This window comes from Thermobia domestica, chromosome 13, assembly GCF_964235325.1.
Source record: "Thermobia domestica chromosome 13, izTheDome1.hap1.1, whole genome shotgun sequence".
Lineage (NCBI taxonomy): Eukaryota > Metazoa > Arthropoda > Insecta > Zygentoma > Lepismatidae > Thermobia > Thermobia domestica.
Window position 1 is genome coordinate 217207045 of NC_137466.1, and position 19369 is coordinate 217226413.

The 19369-nt window shown below is 36.1% G+C and overlaps 1 protein-coding gene across 1 annotated transcript in view; it reads left to right on the top strand.

The window, feature by feature from the left end:
• LOC145667740 (sodium-coupled monocarboxylate transporter 2-like) overlaps positions 1–19369 on the top strand; it is an 86912-nt gene that overhangs the window by 25389 nt on the left and 42154 nt on the right. Inside the window, exons 4-8 of the mRNA XM_081735183.1 lie at positions 140–205; positions 5121–5172; positions 8523–8590; positions 14903–15057; positions 17264–17404. Coding sequence (XP_081591309.1) covers positions 140–205; positions 5121–5172; positions 8523–8590; positions 14903–15057; positions 17264–17404 — 482 coding nt within the window. The remainder of the gene's footprint in view (positions 1–139; positions 206–5120; positions 5173–8522; positions 8591–14902; positions 15058–17263; positions 17405–19369) is intronic.

Genomic DNA, 19369 nt, shown 5'->3' on the forward strand with positions numbered 1-19369 from the left:
AAAAAACCATCGATTCAAAAAAGCCGGCTTTTTTGCATCTCTAGTTCCCAGATCACATAAAACTTATCTTTCTTAACAAATGTTGATGTAATTTTTTTAAGAAATTGTAAATGTTTGAAATAAACTATTATTTTTTCAGTATCTTGAAAGGCGGTTTGGTACATCTGTGAGGTTAATGGCGTCAGTTGTGTTTATTCTAGATCAGGTAAGTGGCTCATTAAGGATTAAGGATTTTCTTATATGTAGATCACTCAATCATGAAGATAACAGACGAAGTTTTCAATGTAACTGTACGAAGATTGCTATAAGAAGCTTGCTGAGAGGAATTTGACGCATTTTGCCATTTTCAACGCTAGGCAAACAGAAATGACAATATATGGTCTTTAAAGGAGTCCAATACTTTCAAAGTACAAGAGAAACTAGCAATTATTCCGAAACCCAATAACGTGATGAGTGGCTAAGCGTGCATAAAACTCACCAAATCACATGGTTCCTCAAAACTCAGTTGAGATAGAAAGTTTCAGTTCTCATATCATCATATAAAATTAATCCTCATTAATAGGTGCCATATTCTCAATGTTAATTTAGGGAGTATGGTGACTCAGTGGTAGAGCGCTCACTTCTAGTTAGAGGAGTCACTAGTTCGATTCCCGGCTATGCGAACTTGTGGTGGACAACATGTGTAGGTAAATGGTGTGCTACTGCCGATTATATACAACGTTTGTACATTATACAATCATTTCAATTCCAATAATATTGCAACTTCTCGTACAGCGGCAGTATCACATACACAAAAAAATTGCTCAGGCAGTGACAGAAACTATTCATTTCTTTTAACTGTTTTTATAATGCACTGACAAAGTCCTCTGCTTTTGAAATGCACGGGGCGCAGCTGGGTCTAGGAAAATTCGGTGTAGGAAATTTCGGTGTAGGAAAATTCGGTGTAAGAAAACTCGGTGTAGGAAAATTCGGTGTACAGAAAATTGGGTGTACGGAAAATTCGGTGTGGGGAAATTTAGGTGTAAGGTAGATTCGGTGTAATACATATTGAATATTACCACTTACGATAATTTACGACACTTCATATTGTGAAAACGAAAACCATAAAATGTAACGAATAAAATGTTATTTCCTATTTCAAGAAAAGCAAATTTATTATTATTATTATTATTTTTTTTTTTTTTTTTTTTTTCCCTTCAGTCCAATACCTCTTGCATGTCTTTTGCGGGGTATTACTATAAACTACTTTTCATCACACAATGAAGCTGACACTTTTTGAATTAGAAATAAAACAATTACAACTATAAGTTCAGAGAATAGTTATAGGAACAATTAAAAACACCTTTCCTATATAGTATGTGATAGAACATATACAAGGTGATTCTTTTAAAACTCACGAAGTCCGATTTTCATGCGGTTTGTGGCAAATGATCAAGGAACGTTGCGAGATTTATGGAACTATGCTTACTGGTTTAAATTCATTTGGGGTAATATCGGCCACGCATCTAGAAAAGCAGCAAATATTTGCCACCGTACCGAATTGGAATTAGGTGAGGTGCGGTGTGGAGATTTGAGTTTCTTCGTTAGATGGCAACCTCGCGACGGTCAATAAGAAACAGGAAACTGGGCTGTTGTATTGAGAATTATGCTGTGCTACTGTACCAATATGATCAGGACACAGTTACAATAATGTACTCTTTGGAGCAACGTGATTTTATCGTTAAAAAGATTTTGGAGACCGGGATCTGTTGTTGCTACGCAAACGGCAGTTACACGCAACTTTGCCTCACGTTCTGCCCCAAACAGGAACATAATATGGTCGCTAGTGAATAAATTGCAGGAAACAGGATCGCTTCTGAGTAAGGCAGGGAAGCATCGGACGCCGCTGGCGGATGTTGTGCAAGATGTCAGTTACCGACTCTTTAAGTCAACCAAGAAATCTCTCTGTCATTTGTAGCGAGAAACCGGCTATCCAACATGTAATTTGTGTGTGTTACCACTAACACTTAATTTTTGGGGGCGTGGTGGCTCAATGGTAGAGCGTTCAACTCCGGTGCATGGGGTCCCTGGTTCGATCCCAGATCACGCCGTGTGGACTTTGTGGTGGACAAACACCGTACTCGTGGGTTTTCTCGGGGTTCTCCCGTTTCCTACCACTTTCTTCATTCCACCATTTCACTCAATTCTCATCATCACCGTCTCATTTAGCCTAACCGGCATAACCGTGGGACGTAAAACTAAAAGATTTCATTTCATTTCACTAACACTTAATTTGTATTATTCAATTTCGCTTCAAATATCCAATATCTCATTCGAACTGTAACGTACAATGGCGAATATTTGCTATTTTTCTTGCGGCCTGCTCGATATTACCCCTGATGAATTTAAACAAGTAAACATAGTCCCATAAATCTTCCATCCTCCCTTGATGATTTGCAACAAACCGCATGAAAACCGAACTTCAGTTAGAAATTCTAGAGCCAAATGAATCTGTGAGTTTTGAAAGAATCACTCTGCATATACATATATAAGATGCAAAACTATATTGATTAAAAGAGTCTCAGTGGAAAGGGCAATATAAAGCAGGATGGTTTTATCAGATAATATTTGTACAAATAGTGGACTTCTCCTCCAATCAGACACTTTAGTTTGTTTGCCTTAAGTTAAGGTAAACAAGTACTGCAACCCTATTGACTCCTTATTGACTTCTCCAATCAGGCGTACATACTTTAGTTGAGACATTTATTTTTACAACTTTGAGTAACATAAATAACTATGTTGTTTTTGAAGAATTTAGATTTAAATATTTATTTATAAAATAGACATAAAATCGTCAGAACATTTTTGAAAAGTCTACAATTTTCAACTTTACCCGTCCAGTTACCAACTTTTTTTTTTTTTTTTTAAGTAGAAAATTCTAGGAGACATCCTCCAAAACAGCATAAAAACAGGTTTTAAATTAAATGTCGATTGGTAGCGATGGTCGATTCGCTAAATCACATGAAAGGACATCGAAAAACAAATTTCCCGTCATGTAAGGGCCATGAAATGTTAAAATCCTTCGAAATCTAGAATTCAAATTATTTCACGATCACAATTTTTAAAAATTGCTTATAGTAGACAGTATTAAAAGTACGTTCTACACAAAGTTTGAACTTAAAACTAATACTCTCATTTATCCTCAAAGTTAAGTTTTTAATAAATCCTACGGTCCACTACAACGAATCTTTCTTTACACCGAACATTCCCCACACCGAGTTTTCCGTACATCGAATTTTCTGTACACCGAATTTTCCTACACCGAGTTTTCTTACACCGAATTTTCCTACACCGAATTTTCCTGCTCCCGGCGCAGCTATATTAGTTACAAACAAACTGTTGCTAAGCAGTTAGAGTAGCAATTGTCGTGTATTGCTCTTAAAATAATAAAGTTAAAATTGCTGTTAATAAATTGATGTTAATTGATGTTAATACAGCTATTCTCAAACAATATACATGTGTTTAGTAATATGGTTTAAGAACAAAATTATTCTAGATATTAATTCTTGCAGATTAAGGATTTAGGATTTAGATTTCTGGGCTTTCTGCATCTAAGGCCATTTAACCCGTCACATTTTGAGAGATGACGTCCCTCGGCGAGCACACTCTCTGGGGTAAGGGAAGGATGAAAGAATTTTGGAAGGAAGGAAGCGGCCTGGGACCTATAAGTTAGGTACCACCCCAGCATTTGGAAAACCCAGGAAAACCTAATTCATGGTGGCTGGCCTGAAAAAGTGTTTCTACACTTTTTCGACTGAGCGACCCCACCGGGAATTGAACCGGGACCGCTCGCACCGAAGGCGAGAGCGTTAGCGACCTCTTCTTGCATATTAAGAATACAGGGTCACATTAATACGATTCGGCATGACGTTCCTTCGAGGCAGTAGTATCTACATTACTGACACAAAGAAAGACAAGTGCAAAAAACATTCACCAACATGTCTGGGGACACAGTGGTTCAGTGATAGGGAACTGGGTCCTGATTCGATTCCTAGACATATGAATTCGTTGTGAAAAACATAGTTTTTGGTGGATTTTCAGGAGGTTCTCCCGTTTCCTTGCACATTTTTATTATACTATATTTGTCACAATTATTCAGCTTTATTAATCAAGTATCTTCTTTTGTGAAAAGAGCATAATTCTGAGACGTAAAAAGACTAGAAACACTTAGAAACATATGTTAGGGAGTCACACCCTAATTACACTTTTTGGGGTTTCTTTTCTACACCTAATTTATATTGATTAAATATATATTTTTGGATTACATACGTATGGGTTCGTTTACGCTAATATGGACCGTCACTTTATGGTTTCTCGAATTCGAGATAGCGCGTGTTCAAATTTAGCTATTCCACGCTATTCCAGCTATTGCGGTGATAGAAACCACAAATTCGAAAAGGAGTTCTTCTCCTCTGAAGTATATCTCAACACCAATGACTTGCTGAGACGCTGAAATTTCTGAAAGTGCACTGAGAAAAAAGAATTGTAGGTGGCGTACGTAAAATCGTATGTTACATTTGTAAATCCTGTAGTTTTTGGACTTAACGTACAACAAACGTATAACTGAAAACATATGTTTTATAATATTTTCTGTATAAGTGTTTCATCTGTACGTACTTTCCATATGAAAAAATATAGGAGGTCAGGATCTCACATACAAATGGACGTATATAACATATAGCTGCAGACTGTTAGATAGCAGACATCCTGCAACGGTATGATGTAACATCTAAGGGCAGTGCCTATGTTGCATACGGATAACGTATGCTCCGTAGTGATTTCTGTAGTAAGGAAGAGGATTCCGTATATTTGTACAATATACCGCTGTCCGGAGAACGCATTTTTCTCAGTGTAGTTAGCTTACAAAGCACTGTATTAATTCTTACTTATAACAGTAGAAAGAAAATGATTCATTTTCAGCTATTGATTTCCTTTTGTAGTTAACCAACGATTTGTAAGTAAGAATTTAGCTTGAATTCCTAACCATCTAGTCATTTTTGGCAAGCTATAGTTCCAAATTGAACAATAAATGTAGTTTAAATTTCTTTCACATGAGATTTTTGTTTATCTTTTCTTTGCAGTTTATTTGCATTCCTATCTACATATACGTTCCAGCCATAGCATTTGTTCAAGGTAAGTTTATCATTGTTATTCTTAACTTCATTTGATTGAATAATTCCAAAAAACGTTTGTGCAATTACCATACTAAACTTTCCACTGTATGTCCCTATCAGATAAATGATATATTATGACACACAGGCCAATTACAGCAAATTAAGACATTTTCCCGAACAGTAAGTATTCATTAATTCTTTCCTCTATCTCCTTGGTATTTCCGGCTATTGAATTTCCGTGCGTTAACTTGTCTGTGTGTATGTGAAAAAAAAAAAATAGTCCTCGGAAAGATACAAGGAAAGGTACAATAAATTTGTAAGTACTGCCGCCTGGGATAATAATTGACCCCATCTTGAAAATTATTCAAATTACTGCTTATTTTGAATTGTTTTGTTCTTTCATTGTTTTATTATCAAATTAAAGGAAAAAATAAATATAAAATTTAAACCCAAGTGTTTATTACATATGAAAGAACATTTTGATACCAATACGTTCTTTAATGTATATGGTTTAAAGATAAATAATATAAAATTGGAAACAAAATATTCTTAGTAATAAACACTTTGATATCAATATAGTGGCGAACATCTATTACAGTTGGTTAATTGCAATTTCTCTCTTGTCGAGTGAGAGCCCTGAAAAAAAAAACGAATTCGTGAATCACTAGCACAATGACAGTCACTGAACTCTGCGCCAAGGCGAGTTCAAACAACACTATTATCAAGGAAAAAGAAATATAGACTCAAATTTTCAAATTTGATCACATGTTGTCTTGTACAGGTTAACAGTATCATTATTTGTATATACTTTGGTCTTAACATTCTGAAAGTGTTGGTAAAAGCCTTTTTTCTTAGATAAATGTAAGTCCTGTTTCAGAACTGAAGTGATGAAAATTTCGAATCTGAAGTATTCTCATATCTCGTATAATCACACAGTAAGGAGACTTTTTTAACTTGTGGTTTTAATTTTATGTTCTAACTATGAAACCAGAGTATAGGGCCTACTATCTAAGTAAAGTTTCACGACTTTTGAACCAGTGAAGAGCCCGACTGACTAAATAGATAACATACACATCTTTGGTCCCGTAAGGGAATTGATGTATCAGGGACAGTCAAATGGAAACCGAACACCCTCCATAAGACACATTCCTCGCAAAAGTTGGCAACACTGCTGTTACTTATCGATACTGCCATCTCTCGGGAGAAGAAATGCATAGTGACAACTCACAGGAACACAGTTACTCTAGAAGTGAGCGTAGTGGAAAGTATGTTCGTCCAGCGTAGAAATGGAGGCAAGCAAAGAAGAGCACCGAAGTATAGTTGATTTTTTGGTGGTTTAGGGTGTTTATCAATCCTCACAATCAGATCAGGAGTAATGGCTCGATGGGCTTGTCCTGGGTGCAAATCGTCTTGCAGTCCTTGTCAAAATCTCTTATGCCACTCCTGCACACTTGTCAGTGACATACAGTGTTCACCATACACAACAAACATTCGAAGATGAATTTCGCGTGTTCCAGTACCCTCAGCCACCAAACAATGAAGCACGTTTCTCTGCTCTTCTTTGCTTGCGTCCATTTTTAATGCTGGACGAACACAGTTTCCACTACGCTCACCTATAGAACAATAAAGAAACAATTGTGTGTACCTCTGAGTTGTCACTATGCACTTTTCGTCCCGAGAGATGGCAGTATCGATAAGTAACAGCAGTGTTGCCAACTTTTGCGAGAAATGTGTTTTATGGAGGGTGTTCGGTTTTCATTTGACTGTCGCTCATAGTTCAGACCTCAAGATTACCCTTTAGATTAACGCTTCATATAATCTCAATGCTGGAAATGGACTTCAACTTCCTAACAATCCAATTATTAAAGGGCAAGGATATTCTTCGATATCCTTCAAAGATATGGGACAACTTCTACTTACTTAGGAAATTTGTTTCATTTGTTGAAGATATTGCACTCGTATTGAATGTTAACTTGAATGTAATTTTAACCTCTAACTGCACATAAAGATTCTCATCGACGTACAGTATATAGAGAAAGATTCTTATACTTAAATAAATTTTAGAGAAAAGGTTGCAATTCTGATCTTGAGAAGAAGAATGTACTCGCTTATTCATGCATTACCAGCTGTGGAGAGATAGTGACGTACTGAACTTGATATCTGACTAATTATTCAGAGTGAATTTGAAAAAAAAATTATAAAGATATCCCGGCCAGTTTCTTGTTTTCCTATTTTCAATATATCAAATTATGTTAGCCTCCTAGATATTTAGATTTTAAAGCAATAGTTCACGATTTTCAAACGCAATTTACGGGTAGAAGATCACTAACCCTTGCACTACTTAGATATTATTATAACGCGGACTACCAAGGTGTGCGGGGGGGGGGATCATTTTGTACCAACGTATTAAGATTAAAAATATCTCGCAAAAGAAACAAATTAGAAATTCTCACAAAAATCAACAGAGACTGAAGTGAACAGTACACGGGATAAGACTAAAAGCTACCTATACTGCCATCTAGGAGTGACACTTCTAAATGTCAGTCACATCTCCTACCAACAGGTGGCGTTGGTACTTTGTGCCCACCAACTTAAAATAGCAAAATTTATGAGACACATTAACGATCAATTGGCACCACCTTAAGGTATACTCTTTAGCTAAATATGTTGAGCCGTAACTTTTTTTTTTTTACAATTTTAAAGAAATAATTAGAACAGTAAAGTACAAAAACATACTGTCATGAGCACAAAATATCCCCCTCCCCATTGGTAGTGGGAGGCTTGAAATACGAGAAATGAAAGTAAGCAATTTTCAAAAATTTCCAAGCGTAACAGTTCATATGTGTATGTTTCTTTTTTATTATAGTTTTATATTATTTACTGCTTGATATTTTAACCCGTCAACGCCCAGAGTCATCTACAGTTGACACTACTTTAAAGGCGTCTTCTTCCTTGTACAATACGTCGACTTCGAAACTTTTTTGTGTGGTGGTGCAACATATATAGGTAAGTAGTTGGTGCTACTGCGGTTCACTAGGACTCTCTGGTGAACGATTGGTGAACAAGAAAACGCCTTTAAAGTAGTGTCATCTGTAGGTGACATTGGGTGTTGACGGCTTAAATCAGGGGTGCCCACAAAGGAGAGCTATGACGCAAACTGCGTCATTGAAATATTTGGAGTGGTTAAAAATCTATATAAATATGTTTGAGGGGGTGTAAAAATTAATCGAAAAGATTTTTTTCATGGAAGAACACCTACGGATAGACAATTGAGGGGGGGTGCGTCATGGACATAAGGGGGGTGGGCACCACTGCTTAAATAACTGTGCTTTTATATTATCAGTATTTAATCTTTTTGTCTCTTTGTAGTCACGGGTGTGAGCTTCTACTTGATCGCTCCGATCGTTATGGCTATTTGCATTTTCTATACAACGTTGGTAAGTTAACTATAAAAATTAAAATTTATTTGTAAAAAATCTTTAGAAGAATCGCTACTTCTGCTCTTTATTAACGATTAGCATACGCACAGTTTTGTTGAAAAACATACTGATTAAAAAAAATGAAAGTATAGTGAAATTATGTTGGTAGTTGTATCAAAATAGCCTATAATAATCTTAAAGGGAAATAGCATTCCAGCCTGTTAGTACTGAAAAATGTAAGCATAAGTAGTTGCTTCTATACTATTGTCTGTAAGAATTAAGTAAAAGAACCGTTCAGCTTCTGAATGCTAAAATTACAATTTATTAATACAAAAGAAAATTACAATTTATTAATACAAAAGAAAATTACAATTTATTAATACAAAAGAAAATTACAATTTATTAATACAAAAGAAAATTACAATTTATTAATACAAAAGAAAATTACAATTTATTAATACAAAAGAAAATTACAATTTATTAATACAAAAGAAAATTACAATTTATTAATACAAAAGAAAATTACAATTTATTAATACAAAAGAAAATTACAATTTATTAATACAAAAGAAAATTACAATTTATTAATACAAAAGAAAATTACAATTTATTAATACAAAAGAAAATTACAATTTATTAATACAAAAGAAAATTACAATTTTACCAAAGGATACTAATTGTGCTATGAACAGTTTATCAGAGCTGTTACTGAATTAAATGTCATAAACCAATATTTGCAAGAAGACCAATACAAAAAGCTCAGGTTCTGCTTTTAACTAAATTTTACATGTGTTAATAAAAGGAAACTTACATGAGCATGATATAAGAAACTCTCAACCCAAGTCCAAAGTTCTTTCTGACGTCCATGACTAATGCGATCTCACAAGGGACGTATGCGAACCGTGATAGATAGATATTTATGAAAATTGGTACCTTGACTAATTGCGGATCGCTAATCATCATGGTAATAGTCACTCGGTGCGGAAATGCCTTGTTTACCCGCTACGTATAATACATATATCAAGCAGTCACCGGGTGAGGCTGTGCCGAGTTATACCCCAAAAACGCTTAAAAAACAGAAAATGTAAAATGTATGCAACCCAACCTGATCCTTACAGAGACGGGACGCGTGACCAAGAACACCGCAGTAATGTCACACAAACAGTGTTACCATCCCAATACAAATTTATAGTTTTTCAGATATAATGTATACCATTTTATGGCATTAAAACAATTGGCATAAAACGTGAAAGAAACTAAGCAAAAGGTGGGATATCATTGTTCCCAAATAAGGAAGATATGATGCTCTAAAGTTGAGAAATTATGGGACCCGTACAGAGAAATGAACAATGTACAACAAGAAGAAGAGTGCAGAAGGACCAAATCTACAGTTAAGAGTAAACTACAGCATGCACAGCATCCAATGACAAACGGGCTTGATACAGAATTTACCCAGAAAGGGCACACGGTAGAGTTGCCATAGAAAGAAGAAGTTCCAAGAGACATTATGCGGAAATGTGAACAACAAGTCTTCCTGTAGCGCAGCAACTCAAATGGAGTTTGAGTGGAATCGATATCTCGAACCGTTCCCGAGAGGTATGAAACAAACTGTCTAGAGGTTGCAAACTGTCTAAAACCTGCATGTCTTCCAAACCACAGAAACGAAGGCATGCAGGCGAACTGAAAAGACTACAGAAAAGCTGTGGCACGAAAGGTAACAAATCTGTGACAAGAAAGTACATCAGGATTGATTCACAAAGGTAAATGAAGTGTGATAGGTGTCAGTCGAGATTGTAGGAAACGTATTGTAAGCATGTGGGACAGCGATGAAGATAAAACACACTACACTCAGGTTACCAGTAATATACAGGTGCAAAGTATTTTAATGTAATACACCAATGCATACAACAGAAAAGCGACAGAAAGTATGGCAAAATACGCACAATTCTCGCCTTAGCTGCGCACTCGACATGACGTATCAAGCCCGTTAATCACTGGATGCTGTACATGCTGTGGGTTATTCCCTACTGCACATTTGGAACTTCTGCAGTCTTGTTGTTATTATACATTTGTTCGTTTCATTGTATGGACCCCATAATTTCTCAATTTCTCATATCTTCCTTATTTGGCAACACTGATAGCCCACTTTTTGCTTATTTTATTTCACGTTTTATGCCAATTGTTTTAATGCCATTAAATGATATACGTTCTATATGAAAAGCTAAAAGTTTGTGTTGGCATGCCAACACTCCTTGTGTGACACTATTAAATACTACCGTGTTCTTGGTTGCGTGTCCCCTTCCGGTAGGTATCAGGTTACCTGCATACATTTTTCACTTTCTGCGTTTTTCTGGCGTTTTTGAAGCATAACTCGGCAAAGCCTCACCTGGTCACTGCTTCGTATATGTATTATACGTAGCGGGTAAACAAGGCATTTCCGCATCGAGTGAATATCACCACGATGATTAGCGATCCACGTTTAGTCAGGGTACCAATTTTCATAAAAACCTACCTATCACGTTTCGCATACGTCCCTTGTCAGTGGATTCGTTATTTTCCTCCGTCTGTTTCTCTTGGTAGATGTCAAAACCAATAATGCCCAAGACTCCATTTCCCTCATTCTATTACAATTTTTTTACTCATTAATTTTCAATCAAATGCTAAACTATGAGTCTTTAGCAATTAAAAATCCCATTAGCTTATACGTAACCTTTGTTCTTCAGGACAGGCCATTTTCGAAAAGAAAACATAATAATAAACCATTAAGATTAGAATCTCAAGACTTTCTTCTCTCTGTTACACTTGATCACAAAAAAGAACCTGTAACTTATTTGCATCTCCATTAATTATTATTTTTTCATAAAATCTGTGTTCTCATAACAATACCATCTTTTTCAACAGCCTTCAGTTTACTCTTGTAGCCAAAATGTCTTCTTAAATAAATTTAGGCGAGAAGGTTCATAGAAACGAGGATTGTACAGCCTACGTATCTACAATTCAATTTACGCATAATGGTGAAAGGAGCTGAATATGCAGTGACCATATATAGTATTCTGTATACAGTTTCTAGGTTTGCTGTAGCTCAGTAGTAGAGTGTTCACCTCTGGTGCGTAGGCTCCGTGATTCAATCCCAGTTCGCGCCAAGTGAGCTTTGTGGAGAACTAACACCATGTGCGTAGGTTTCTCGGGGTTCATTTGTTTCCCGCCATTTTCTTCATTCCACCATTTCTTTCATTCTCATCATCGTCGTCGCCTTTAGCTTGCACGGCATAGTCGTGTGACATAAAACTGAAATATTTAATTTTTCTTTATAACATCTCTTGGTAGGAAGAGTATATCTTATATTGTTCCCTTAGTATTGTTCTTACAATAAAAACGCGGCCAGATACCCAAGAAATTATAAGCGATCAATCATATTGTCTGCACTTGATACTGAAAAAAAAATGATATCTCTGAATGGTAGTTTCCAAGAAGTGAAATCAATGACCACGTTAGATGAGCACTAGCCTCAATGGGAAGTGAGATTTAAATAGTTCTGAATCACACACTACTCCCTTCATGAATAGTCGAGATCTCTATGGTTGAACATTTACAAACATGTATAAAATCATGAAATTTGTGAACTGTATAGAGATTTCACCATCAATTCTCAATCCTTTTTTTCCTTTGCACACTATAGTAAGTCCATACGCTGCCACATAATAAACAACCTACACTGCCTTATCACCCAGCGTTAAATTATTGACCAAACCGTCTTTACGACTGCAAGGAACTGCTGTATGGGACCACCCATTATAGCGCTAATAGAGGTAAACTTGACTCCTTGGAATGTGGTTTAACAAGAGTAGACGCTACGTGAGACAGGCGAGTTGTATGTTTGTGTCGGGTAGGAGAGCGATGAGATTAGGGCGTTTTCCGTTAGAAATGAGCTGATAATTAAAGGTAGAATCAGGAAGACTACATGGTTCTATCAGAAATAGAGAAACAGACAGTGAAATACTTCTACTTTAATAACATGTGTCCCAGAGGACGGCACCACTTTATCTTACCTCAATCCATGGATTTTACCATTTCACAAAGTTTAAAATCTTCGGAATGTAGTTTGAAAATCAAGTCTCTGTACCATTTTTTGGAGAAGGTAATTACGGCAGCAGCTGCTATAGATATTCAAGAAACATCAAAGGGCTGTAGTGGAACGTTTGAAAAAATTGTTGCTGATAATCACAGACAAGTGGAGTACTCAGCTCTACCATTGCTTCCATAATTTATTGCCACACTATAAATCAGAGCAGCTGATGTAGATTACCATATCTACATATGGTGTGATGGTTACCATAATTATCTACTACACAATCAGGAGATCCTATATTAGAAGCTAGTGATGGCTCAGTTTGACAAAGACTTTTACAAGTTACCAAGAGGCAAATGCTAGGATAGTACGAAATCAATAAACTAAAAAAATATTAATCAGATATGATATTTTCGTTAACAATTTTCTGGCTAAGTCAAGATACTTCCTTGGTATGTTATCTTAATATCTAAGCTTTCTACTAGCAGCTAGTCGTGGTCAAATGACTAACGTGTGCATTGTCATGAGCTCAATTGGCAATGGAGGAAAGGTCGCTCCCACGTGGCGTAGATGTGAAAAAGAAACATTAAATTCTAACCAACGTTCGTGTTTACTTCTGCTAATCTTTCTACACCTCATCCCAATTAGATATTATTTAAAATATATCCAGTTTTCAAATTTTAATAATACCCTATTGTGTTGTATACAACGAAAACGTTCTATAAGCATTGTTTGATCTTTAAATGTTAATCGACGTCTTGGTATGTTCAAAGTAGGGAGTCATGAGCAATTAGATCTAATCATCTTGTAGTTACAGAAAAAATCGAAATATCATTCTCTTCTTAAAATTCTATTAAATTCTGTTTTGGCATTTAATACTTCCTAGATCGACAGAAAGGTACAGAGGTGTATCAAAAATAAAGTGAATTTTCGATGTACCGGTACTGAAAAGCGTACAGAGATAAATATCTGAGACTATACCATGTTTCACACATGGTATCACACTAACATTTGGCATAGGAATCATTACGGTCCAAACATGCATTCCAACGTGACATCAAGTCATTCATGCTCTTTGCAAAGAAATGTTACTCTACGTTTCGTAACCAGGTAACTATAGCCTGTTGTGCCTCTTCTAATATGTCAAAATGTCGCCCACGGAAGTGTTCCTTTAGTGGTCCAAACAAACGGTAGTCAGGTGGTGCTAATTCAGGACTATATGGAGAATAGTCAAGAATTTTTCAATTAAAACTCGTGGTACGGGTCCGTTTGGCTATATATGGTCGTACGCTATCGTGCAGTAACACCTCAAGCGTCCCTTTTCTTTTGTTACGTATGGCTGCTTTCAGCCTGTGCATGAATAACAGTACGTATCCGCAGCAATGCTCGTACCCTTGGCCAGAAATTCAACATGAATAACACCCAAACCAGTAGCCATTATTTTCGTGGCAGATGTTGTTTTAAATTTCTTGGCCGGCGGTAACAATGGATATTTCCATGTCATGCTCTGGCGTTTTAATTCAGGTGTCCGTAGGAATATTGAGCTTTCATCGCCTGTTTATAAATTTCCTTCGTAAGCATATCGTGTGAGATGGGTCACGGAAATGCCTATTTAAAGATGTTTATGGTTCTCACTCATGTTTTGGCACCCAGCGCGCACAAACTTTCCTGAAGCCATGTTGGTCATGGATGATACTCTTTACTGAATCCTATAAGATCTTCAATGGATCTGCAATGTCATGCAACCTCATATAATACTGCCTTCACGAATCATCGCATTTAGTAGGAAGAGTAAAATTAAAACCATAAAAATGTATTAAAATTTAGGAGCAGTGCGAGATTCTCCTTAAAGTTGGTAACACTAAATAGGCAAGGTTTCAAAATACCAGAAGCACCAGGTTGAAATTCTTCACGAGAGTGGAGCAGTAGTTAGAAAATGGTGACACCAATGGTAAAATGCACGAAAGATGAGCAACATGTTGAGGAGAAAGGATCGATTTATGTTTATTGAAAAATAAAATACCGACGCGAAATACGTCGTTTTTCAAGTGTTGGCGTTATTTTATACTACTGAACCGTTTCCGTGTAGGATTCCAACTTGGCACTTCCTGTTGATTACCCTTGAAGTTATGTCTATCATTACTGCTAACTGTGCTGTTTCTAAATTTTAGCGAATATTCATATGACTGCTCCTCATAACAAATTCTGAAATGTCCTGAGAAAAGCCTATTTTATCATTTTATTGCTGAACTTTTTTCCAGGGTGGATTGAAAGCAGTTGTGTGGACAGACACCCTGCAGACAGTTCTTATGTTCATAGCTGTGGTCGTGGTGGTTGCTATAGGAAGTGTTGACGAAGGTGGCGTAGCTACAGTATGGGGAAAAGGCCAAGAAGGCGGAAGAATACAATTTGGAAAGTAGGTGCACCATTTAATTATTTTGCATTTCCTTTGCACTTTATAAGGATAAATTGAAGTATGCGTGAGAACAACGGGACAAACAGCAACTCGAGAAAAACTGGAAATTTCATTGGAATATCGAGATTTAGTCTTCCAGTGTTGTATCTCAAGATCGGTTACATCGAAAAACAGGTAGAAAGTATTGAACAAATCGCGTAGTAGTTGAACAATCTCGATGTTAGTTGAACAAATCGCAGTGAAACAAGTTGACACATGATTGATTACACGGCACTCACATCGCCGCCTTGCGGAAGGCCTATGTTGTCGCTAGGGATGGCCAATTCCGGAATTTTTACTTTCCGGAAGCCGAGGGGGAGGTAGGAATCCGGAAAGTAAGAGGGAAAAAATTCAGGAAACTGAAATTTCCGATTCCGGAAAATTTTGGCCATTCCTAGTTGTCGCATCAGTAGCGTTTTTCTCTTCCTTGTTTGACATGTTTGTTTAACTTTTTATTTCTAAAATTCGAATCGTTCTGTTCCTTCTGTCTTGTGGCTAGGTATGTCGGATAGCAGCGCCGGTGAGGTAGGGATGGCCAAGTATTTGTATTTTGTTGTCACATATCCAAACAAAACTCTGAGCAAAGATTTCTTGGTCCTGCGGGCCCAAAAATTGCGGCCCAGGAATCGACGCCAGTAGTACAACAAAATCTGAGTCTATACTATGTCTCAAGTATAGACAGGAATCACGCCTTTCTCAGGACAGTGGAAAGACTCGATTAAAATTTACTAGTATCTGGTAGCAGAAAAGAAGTATTTTTTAATCTTCTTAATGTTTGAGCTTGTTTTATTGTTGACATTCTTTTGAGCACTTTCTGTACGGTTACTGAGTTATGAAACGTTTTCAAACTTCTTTTTATCCTTTAGCGCCTGATAATACTTATGTTTGAATTTTGACTTTTAAAATATTTATTATTGATTTTAAAATGTTGATTTCTCTAAGAATAAATATGACATTTAATAAGTTTTGTTTTTTGGAAAATAATGTTTTGCAGCCCTTCGTTGGAACTCATTCGACTTCAAACATATTTGAAATATTGGTAGGCTTTACAAACCTAATACGCATATTAAATATTATGCACCAGACCTTTGGTTTTCAAGTTATTGGCCATCAAAGTAAAATTTGTCCAAACACCGATTATTATAACACAGAATCAAAAATTTGCACGTCACAATATTTAATACGCCTACTGAGCTTGTCAAGATACACCACCATTTCAAATGTGGTCAAGTGAAACCTCTGATTCCCGAGTTATTAGTCCTCAAATCTGGGGTTTTTACCTAGCCCAATTTTCTCACAAACAAATCCACCCCTTGCTATTTAGACACGCAAGATGAAGCTCATTCGATGTTAACGAAACTTAACATTAATCTTCAGACTCATATTTCAACTTTGAGTTTTCAATGCAATTAGCATGAATAGTATAATATTTTTGTAACCATGATCTTTGTAATTTCCCCAAAAAATATGCGCCACATCTTTAAAGAAATCCCACCTTCTCTTCCAGTTTTTTTTTTCATGAAATTTGGAAACAAAAATCAGATAGTAACGTTTTCGTATGCCTAGTCTTGTAAAAACTTCCTTTTTCAATTTCAACTCAGACAATTTTAGAAACTTGGATAACAGATATTTCAAAACATTTCTCATCTTCAGACTTCACGAACTGTTTTATGAGACCCAGTTGGACGTGGAAGAGTGGCAATGGAACGTTTTCACGAGGAACCAGACTCTTACTGGAGAAGTTTTTCTTACATGAAGCAATGATTGCTCGAAGTGACCAGTCAGTTTTTGTTCAATAAAAATATTTCGCTAGGCCATCCCAAAAGCACAAAACCCAGGGATTGTTTGTATAGCAAGACTGTTGTCAGTATGTTTTATAGTAGTTTAAGATAGTTAGGACAGTTTTGAAGTCCCCATAACTATCCAGCGATGATCTTCATACTTGATTTTGTCAGCAATAATAGTCAACTCTTACAACTATTTTCCGCACGCACTGAGTGTCAACAGGAAAGTGGAATTTACTTCTATTATGTAGCAACACTGCTTTCAGGCTTGTAACATCCGTACGAATAGTTGAATTTTCACATTGCTTGCACAAAATAATTTTCCAACTTCTCTATAATCATTATTGTAACCTAATATGTACTTTTATTCTCCTTTCTATTAGCTTTGATGTTGACCCATTGGAACGCCACACGGTTTGGTGCCTTGTGTTTGGTGGTTATGTCTATTGGACAGGCTGTAATGCCGTTGCTCAAACTATGGTACAACGATACTTATCTGTACCTGGAATCAAACAGGCTAGAATGTAAGTATACATGGCTTCTTCTGTCAGAAGATATAAATAGAATAGAAGAAACAGATAGTGGATGATTATCAATTTATAGTGAGGTGAGATAATTGGGGAATAGGGTCAGGAGAAAGATTTCATGCTGGTACACCGGCACTAACATCTATATATATATATATATATCAGTGGCGGCTGGTACTATATGTTGCATGGTTGTGCAACCGGATATTTGTTTAATACTAAAGATATTAGGTATTAAAAAAGGTATTAGGTATTAGATATTATATTTTTAGGTATTAAAGTAGTGTATCAGTAAAAAATAAACCTTTGCTCTTGGGCGCAAGACAGTATTGATGCATTTCTAAAAAATTGAATTAAAAAAACTGAAATAAAGAGAGAGATTTACATTTCCAGTTGCATATAGCGGCGAGCGCCTATCTCTTAACATGAGGTGCCTGTTTGCAGTTGCAGCTCGTTGCGCAACTGGCGTATCGTCAGCTTCTGTAATAGTTACGAATTCCTCCGCTTGGCAGCGCTTGACTCAATTGATAGGGTAACATACAGACGCTTGGAAGAAAGAATTTATTCGCAAAACAAACTCGCAAAGAACAAATACGCGTCTAGTGGTAGTATTGTTTCTTTCTTTCTTAATATCGGGGGAGTTTTGCCCTCCCAAAGTTGGGTGGTTGTGGTCCTAAGTATTCATTATGATTAAAACAGAGGAATTATCAAAATATAAAATAATTGTGTATTTTAATTTTGTGCTTGTATCGGTGCAGTTTTTAAGAATGTTTACTGCCTCAAGAACTGTTCCTATCGGTTCTCTTTCAAACAAGATGTTTTCCTTTTTCTGGGGGGGGGATGTATTGTCATATTACCAGCCATGAAATCAAGAGATTCCAACATGGAACACCAGGAAGTATGTATAAATGTAGTCAACGGGATTTAATACTATATTTATGATATTTCTTCCCACTCCACCCAGTTAAGTAATTTGTAATTAATTTCTCATCAATGCTTTTTATGGCCATATACTAAAGAAGATGATGGGAATGAATGAAATGTTGGAATGAAGAAAGTGGGAGGAAACACACGTATACGATGTTCGTCCAACACGAAGCCCACTAGACGCGACCTGGGATCGAACCACGGGCCGCAAGTAATTTACATTATAGGAAATATTTTGTGACACTGAAAGAATGATAATCTTACTATGCACAGAAGTATACATATTATTTTTGTGTTTAAGAGGTTGCTTGATTTTGTCTTCACAAAATTTCTCCAATTTAAAACATCGTTACAGTTAAGAACTGAAATAAAGAAGACACACTAGTCAAATATACATATAATATGATGTACAGAATGAATGGTAAACCAAATCAAATCAAATGAACATTGATAATAGCAGAAATATCTAGTCCTTGCAATCGCAGTTCGTTCCTTTTTTCTACTTTGAGATATATACCTACCATTACAATAGAGAAATTCCCATATTCAAGATATTTTCAGCATCAAATTCAGTGATTTCGAATTCACGGTTAATTCCCATTGATTGAAAACTAACAAATCTTTCCAAATATTAATATTTAGTAAATCATGTCTCGAAGGAGAAAAAGTCCTATCACTGGTCTAATTCCTAGCTCTGTGTCTTTCATGCACATGATCCCGTGTTGGATTTCCGGCGAAAAGCATAAAAAATTAATCTCAAATCATTCACTTTCAATAATCATCTGTCTTCTTTAGCCTAATTTGTTGGAATGTTAAACTATTTTTTAAATTATTATTTTCGAAGGAAAGCATCTTAGATTTCATGCTTCTTTATAGTAGAACAGCAGACAAAAATACGTGGTTACTGAAAATGGACTTTTTGTCCCTTATATTCATACAAAGAAATGCTAACAAAATGCGTATTATCGGAGAGACGTATTTCTGTACCCTAAAGAAAATAAAGCGAAAAATATTTGCGGTAGCGATGCTTTTATT